Raw genomic sequence first — 7,921 nt, 5'->3', positions numbered from 1 at the left:
GTCGGGAGTTCCAAGACCAGCCTGGCCAACAAGGTAAAACCCTATCTCTACCAAAAAAAAATACAAAAATTAGCCAGGCGTGAAGGTGCCCACCTGTAATCCCAGCTACTTAGGTGGCTGAGGCATGAGACTCGCTTGAACCCAGTAGGCAGAGGTTGCAGTGAGCTAAAACCACGCTACTGCCCTCCAACCTGGGTAACCGAGTGACTCTGTCAAAAAAAAAAAAAAAAAGAAATGTAAAACTATATTTTGAAGACTACAGATCATTGTTTAAAAGAAACTTAAAACTTGAATAAACATTTACTCATATTAACTCAAAATGGATCAAAGGCTAAATATAAGAACTAAAACTACTAAACTCTTAGAAGAAAATAGAGACATAAGTCTTCATGACCATGGAGTAGGCAGTGGGTTTTTTTAAGATATGACACCAAAAAGCACAAGGAACAAAAGAAAAAGATTAGTTGAACTTCATCAAAATTAAAAACTGTGTTTCAAAGATATGAACAATTGGCCGGGCACAGTGGCTCACGTCTGTAATCCCAGCACTGTGGGAGGTCAAGATGGATGGATCGTTTGAGACCAGCCTAGGCAACATGGCAAAACCCCATCTCTACAGAAAATACAAAAAAAAAAAAAAAATTGCTGGGTGTGGTGGCACATACCTATAGTCCCACCTGTCTGTGAGGCTGAGGTGGGAGCATCACCTGAGCCTGATCACCCGATCGAGGCTGCAGTGAGCCTCCATCGCAGCACTACGCTCTAGCTTGGGCGACAGAGTGAGACCCTATCTCAAAAACAACAGCGACAACAAAAAACAAAGATACCAACAAGAAAGCAAAACGAACAACCCACAGAATGTGAGAAAACAATTGTAAAATCCTATTTCTGATAAAGATTTATGTGTAAAATATGTGAGGAACTGTTACAACTCAGTGATAAAAAGACAACCCAATTTTTAAAATGGACAAAGAGTTGAACAATCACCTCGTCAAATAGATTATACAAATGGCAAATCAGCAAAATGAAAAGTAGCTGAGCAGTTTGTCTTTAAGTAATTGCAAATTAAAGCAAGTGAGAAACCACTACACACAAATTAGAATGACGAAAATCCAAAACATTAGCAACACCAAATGCTGGTGAGGATATGGAGCAACAAAAACTCTCATCCTTTTGGAAATGAAAAATGGTATAGCCACTTTGCAAGACAGTTTGGCAGTTTCTTTATAAGCTTAACATAATAGGTATTTACCCAGTTAACTTGAAAATTTTATGTCTACACAGAAGCCCACACATGACTATTTATAACAACTTTATTCATGATTGCCAAAAAATGAAAGCACTTGAGATATCTTTTAATAGGTGAATGGATAAACAGTGGTATATCCATACAATGGAACATTGTATAAAATGAAGTAATAAAAAGACATAGCTGTCAAGTCACAAAAAGACATAGATACATCTCAATGTATATCACTGCTTAGTGAAAGATACTAGTGTGAAAAGGCCACATACTGTATGATTCCAATTATGTGGTATCTGTAAAAGGTAAAACCATAGCAACAATAGAAGTATCAGTGGTTGCCATGGATTCAGGAGGAGGGAGGGAGGATTGAATTGGTAAAACAGTATTTCTTAGGGCAGTAAAGCTGTTCTTTATGATTCTATAATTGTGGCTATATGACACTGAATTTGCAAAAACTGTAGAACTTTACAAAGATTATGGCAAACAATCTGAAGTATATGAAACAATTTCACTAAAGGGGTGGAGGAGAAAGAGGATTATGTAAGATTAAAGATAGAGGAAGATATTATCTATAAGCAGTGCACTCTAGTCTTTTCCCACAGGGGTACAAATTCTGATACTGCTGTATATATAATACATATTAGAATTGAACAGTTAAGTAAATGAATGGCAAATGGTTGGAGCCAGTTTACAGATAAGCAAGGAGGAAGAGGTTAGAATGATTCATGTGGTAATGGATTAGAGTTGGAGGCATCAATATGAACTCATTTTTAGCTTGATATGGATACAGATGGTTACATACAGAAATAGATACGTGTATATCTCAGGTTATTACACTGACATATTTCCTTGCTCTGTCATCTAAGATGGCCTAGAAAGAACAGCACCCCAATAGCAATGTGCATACATAGCATTCATATCTTGGTTTCTAATACCATTCTCCAGTAAAAGGAACCAGAGTTCCTTGGAGAAATGGCTAATTCTAAGACTGAGACAGGAAATACACAAAATGAGTCTGGAGTAGCTTGTAGCACTGGAAAGTGCAGAGAAGTATTCAAAACACACACAGACACATACACAGAGTAATGGGGGCTATATCAAAGGCACACAGGAGCCAACTGAAAGAGCTCTCAGTGGCCAAAGCTAAAACAGTTTGAACAACAAAATAAATGGAATTGGATTATAACCCAGGTATAAGATAAATATCCTTGAGTCTACATGATAAAATTAAATGATTGAATAAATAAATGGAAGGTAGAAACAAATCTCCCACGCAGAATTCCAAATTAATTACATAAATATTCTGCTCTCAAGGATGGAGAGTGTGTGTGGGCTATGCATAGTGACTCCTTTCAAAAAGTACAGTTTGGAAGGTGGGAGATTATGGAACTTTATAGTGGAGAAACCTGGTAAACATTGACTAAACCAGCTGATCAAATTTAACATCAGCAGTAATAAGTCATGTTGGTGGTGTGTAGCTTTGATGTGCTGTGATAAAAATGGTAATTTTCCCCTATGATCTTCCAAAAATCCATAACCACAGTATACTCATGAGAAAAATGACAGATCCTAGGTCCCAGTTTAGGGGCATTCTGCAACATACCAGACCAGTACTCCTCAAAACTGTCAAGGTCATTAAAACAAGGAAAGTCTGAGAAAGCTGTCCAAGCCAAGAGGAACTTAAAGAGACATGGAAGGGCCAGCGAGTGGCTCACACCTGTAATCCCAGCACTTTGGGAGGCTGAGTTGGGCAGATCACTTGAGGCCGGGAGTTGGAGACCAGCCTGGCCAACACAGTGAAATCCCATCCTACTAAAAATACACAAAATTAGCTGGGCGTGGTGGTGCATGCCTATAATCCCAGCTACTCGGGAGGCTGAGGCATGAGAATCTCTTGAACCTGGTAGGTGGAAGTTGCAGTGAGCCGAGATTATGCCACTGTACTCCAACCTGGGCGACAGAGTGAGACTTTGTCTCAACTTAAAAAAAAAAAAAAGGGAGAGACATGGAGGGAGAGAGGGAGGCCAAGGTGGGTGGAGGCCAGGAGTTTGAGGCCAGTCTGGGCGATGTAGTGGGACCTCCATCTCTACGAAACAATACAAAATTAGCTGGGTGTGGTGGCGTGTGCCTGCAGCTACTCAGGAGTCTGAGGTGGGGGATCACTTGAACCTGGGAGGCAGAGGTTGCAGTGAGCCCAGATGCTGCCACTGCCCTCCAGCCTGAGTGACAGAGCAAGACTCTGTCTCTGAAGACTAACTGTAATACGGTATCCTGAATGGGATCCTGGAACTGAGAAAGAACATTAGTTGAAAACTAAGGATATCTGATTAACATATGGATTTTAATTGTTAATTATGAATATGTTGATATTGGCTCATTAATTTTAACAAATGTACCATACCAATGTAAGATGTTAATAATAGGGGAAACTGTTAACTGGGCGTGGTTGCTTGCTCCTGTAGTCCCAACTACTCAGGAGGCTGAGGCAGAAGAATCACTTGAACCCGGGAGGCGGAGGTTGCAGTGAGCCAAGATGGTGCCACTGCACTCCAGCCTGGGTGACAGAGGGAGACTCGGTCTCAAAAATGATAATAATAATAATAGTAAGAGGGGAAACTGAATATAGGATAATGAGAATTCTGTGTACTATCTTTACCACTTTTCTGTAAATCTAAAACTGTTCTGCAAAATAAAGTTTACTAGGCAAAATGGGCAAAAGATCTGAAAAGACATTCCTCCAGAGAAGATATACAAGTGGATAATAAGCATATGAAAGGATGGTCAACATCATTAGCTATCAGGGAAATACAAATCAAAACCGCAATGAAGTCGGAGGAAGATAGATGGGAAGAAGAGAGAATTATCAAAGAATACCAAGCTTCAGTTAGACCAGATGAATACCTTTAGTGATCTGTTGCACAAAATAGTGACTGTAAATAGTAATACATTGTATGTTTCAAAATTGCTAAAAGAGTAGATTTTATTTAAAATCTACAAAAAAATGTGAGGTGATGAATTTGTTAATTAACCTGCTTTAGTCATCTCATGTTGTAAACATATCAATCAAAACGTCACGTTGTACCCCATAAATATATGCAATTATTATTAATTTAAAATAAAATTTAGAAAAACCACAATGAATTACTACTTTCCACCCAACAGGATAGCTATAATAAAAAAGATAATAATAAGTAGAAGAATTATCTTTCTACATTAAATGTAGAAGAATTGGAACCCTTATACACTCCTGGTAGGCATATAAAATGCTACTCTGCTTTTGGAAAATAGTTTGGCAGTTTTTCAAAAGGTTAAATACAGATTCCTAGGTATATACCAAAGAGAAACAAAAACTTTTGTCCACAAAAACTTGTACACAGATGTTCATAGCAGCATTATTCATAATAGTCAAAAATAGAAACAACTCATATGTCTGTCTGTCAATTGATGATTGTATAAATAAAGTGTGGTATATTTATACAATGGAATGTTATTCAGTGATGAAAGTGAAGTACTGATACAACCTGGAAGACCTTTGAAAACATTGTTAAGTGAAAGAAGCAAGTCAGAAAAGACTATATATTGTGTTGATATTGCTTGTATGAAATGTCCAGAATAGACAAATCCATAGAAAATAGATTCATCTTTCCGAAGGTTGGTGGATGGTTGGGAAAAAATAAGGGGTAATTGTTAAAAGGGTACTGTGTTTCTTTTTGGGCTAATGAAAAGGTTCTAAAGTTCATTGTGGTTATGTTTGCACAGCTGTGAATATACTAAAAACCATGGAATTGTATATAATTTAAACCAATCAGTTGTGTGGTATGTGGATTATATCTTAATTAGGCTGTTAGAGAAACAAAACAAAGGAATGCAAAGATACGTGTTAATAGGAAAGATCTTTTGAAAGAATTCAGTAAATTTAGTGGGCGTTTTGATGTTGCCAGTGTTAGCATTATGAGTCCATAAACTATACTAAATAAAACATTTAATTAATGAATCGAGCACTCATACAGATCTTTTCTTTTGGCCTCCAGGTCCCTGAGCAGCAACCTATTACTTTGTGTAGTGGAGTTGAAGACACAAAGCATTATGAGGAAGCTAGGAAATGTGTAGAAGAATTAGCATTGTACTTAAAACCGCTCAGCAGTGCTAGAGGTAAGTTTGTTTTTGTTTCTTATTTAGAGTAAAATTGCTTTTTTAAATACCCAGTACATAATCCTATATATTATAAGTCCTGAGGAATTCCCAAAAAACCTAACTAGAGGTAAATTTGATGCAATTATCCATACTAAGTAAATGTCTACTAAAGAAACTTGTTACCATAAAAATTGTGAGCTATTAAGTGAATATTAATGAAATTTACCGATTGTAAACTAAACTCATTTTGGCTAAATATCGTTACACAAACCACAGCAAATAAAATAGTGAATTTTGAGTTTATGTGATGATGGAAACATTATTTGAATAATCATAAAGCAAATGTAACTACTTACCTCAGAAGTGCTTTCCATCATTTGACAACTCTGAATGGTTTGCCTTCTATCTAGTTTTATATGCTATGCTATAGGCGGTATAATAAATATGGAAGTTGCCATTACTGCACAGAAAGGGCTTGCTATTTAATTAGGAAAGTAAAATTAACCACTATGAAATAATATACCAGAACTCTTAGGACCTCAAGATTTAGATTATAAACTAATTATCAATGTTGTCTAGTCCTTTTTTCTTTCTTCCTCTATGATTAAAATGAGTAATGGTATATTTAATGTCGTAATGAATGTTAAATGCACGAGATAACTCATGTATACATTTGTATACTTTAAAAATATATACATAAGTAAGCTTTACGTGTGTGGTTTTATTTGTTGTTTATTTTAAATACTGTAGTCTATTCACATACTCACAAGTTAACCCAACAGAAGAATTGCTCCTGGACTTTAAAATTGCATTTTGAACCTAGGAATAACTTCTTTCCTCCTTTAAAGGAGTGGGTCTGAACAGCACTACTCAGAGTGTTCTGAGTCGCCCAATGCAGAGGAAGCTTGTGACTCTAGTCCACTGTCAACTAGTAGAAGAAGAAGGCAGGATTCGTGCCATGAGGGCAGCTCGATCTTTAGGTGAACGAACAGTTACAGAGCTCATTCTCCAGCACCAGAATCCTCAGCAACTTTCTTCCAATCTTTGGGCAGCAGTAAGGGCTAGAGGATGCCAGTTCCTTGGACCAGGTACATAATTGAGTTTTGGTATTTATTCTGCTTGTAGTTCTGAAATTATGATATAGGAATTATAAGTGATGTACAAAGCCTAGTTCTTTGCAGTATTTTATTGTTACCAAGTAATGTCTTGTTTGATGTTCATGGCTTGGGCAATTCCACATAACTTAGTGGACTTACTAAGTGAACTTAAAACTTTTCTCTTAATGCCAAAAGTTGTTTCTTTTTTTAAGTTTTTAAATTTTTCCTTTTTTTCACACCTGTTGCAGGAAGTTCATTCATTTTGATAGAAGTTTTTCTTAAATATATTAATCACTTAATCCGTTTTCTTTATAAAATACATAGAATGTAGTACAAAATTGCCCACAAAAATGGTGTAAAAGTGTGTTGCTGGTTAATCTTATTGTATTGCCAGTTAATTGAGTGAACAGCTGCAGAAATGATTAAATATTCCCCTTCTAATAAATGGATTTATCTTATCTATGTACTTGATAAATTTTGGTTTTGCCCAACTTTCCCTAGCAATGCAGGAGGAAGCTTTAAAGCTGGTTCTGCTGGCCTTAGAAGATGGTTCTGCTTTGTCAAGAAAAGTATTGGTTCTCTTTGTGGTGCAAAGGTTGGAGCCACGGTTTCCTCAAGCCTCTAAAACTAGCATTGGGCATGTTGTTCAGCTCCTTTATAGAGCCTCCTGTTTCAAGGTATGAACCTACATTAAAGCTCAGCTTGAAAGGAAACATTGTTATTTCCCCAAACTTAAGTAGTAAAACTTTGAGTTTAATAAAGTTGCCTGTGTCTTTTCAGAAAATTTCAGCAATTTTTCTGTATTCTTTTAAAGAATGTAGATGGTGTCTTACTATAGTTAAGTCCTATTATATTGAATTTTTGTATGTTCGGTATTGAACAACATAGATCAAATCAAGGTTTATAGATTTTTGTATTCGAAGAGACTAAGAAACTTGGTCAATTTCTTACCAAGACTGTGCAGAATTGGTCTGAAGACAGAGTTATTGAAGCACAAATAAATTTTATTTATTTATTTTTATTTTTTTGAGACGAAGTCTTGCTGTTGCCTAGGCTGGAGTGTAGTGCACGATCTCTGCTCACTGCAGCCTCCACCTCCTGGGTTCAAGTGATTCTCCTGTCTCAGCCCCCCAAGTAGCTGGGATTACAGGTGCCCATCACCATGCCCGGCTAATTTTTGTATTTTTACTAGAGACGGAGTTTCACCATGTTGGCCAGGCTGGTCTCGAACTCCTGACCTCAGGTGATCTGCCCGCCTCAGCCTCCCAAAATGCTGGGATTACAAGCGTGAGCCAGCGTGCCCAGCCAAATAAATTTTATTCAGAGATTTTCTCCTAGTGTAATTCCACATATACAATGAAGTTCCATTTGCCATTTCAGTTTATATGGTAATGCTGGACATAGTCTCTTATCCCAAATTGAATAAGCACTGCCTCAAACATTG

At 37.0% G+C, this 7,921-nt stretch overlaps 1 protein-coding gene across 4 annotated transcripts in view; it reads left to right on the top strand.

The window, feature by feature from the left end:
* RC3H1 (ring finger and CCCH-type domains 1) overlaps positions 1 to 7,921 on the top strand; it is a 62,911-nt gene that overhangs the window by 3,003 nt on the left and 51,987 nt on the right. For all 4 annotated transcript variants that reach the window (XM_011962351.1, XM_011962350.1, XM_011962349.1 and 1 more), the window contains exons 2-4: positions 5,278 to 5,398; positions 6,229 to 6,468; positions 6,979 to 7,154. In XM_011962351.1, coding sequence (XP_011817741.1) covers positions 5,278 to 5,398; positions 6,229 to 6,468; positions 6,979 to 7,154 — 537 coding nt within the window. The remainder of the gene's footprint in view (positions 1 to 5,277; positions 5,399 to 6,228; positions 6,469 to 6,978; positions 7,155 to 7,921) is intronic.

The sequence above is a fragment of the Colobus angolensis genome, unplaced genomic scaffold, assembly GCF_000951035.1.
Source record: "Colobus angolensis palliatus isolate OR3802 unplaced genomic scaffold, Cang.pa_1.0 Scaffold59, whole genome shotgun sequence".
Taxonomy (NCBI): domain Eukaryota; kingdom Metazoa; phylum Chordata; class Mammalia; order Primates; family Cercopithecidae; genus Colobus; species Colobus angolensis.
Note: the sequence above shows the minus strand (reverse complement) of the source record. Positions and strands in the feature narration are given on the sequence as shown.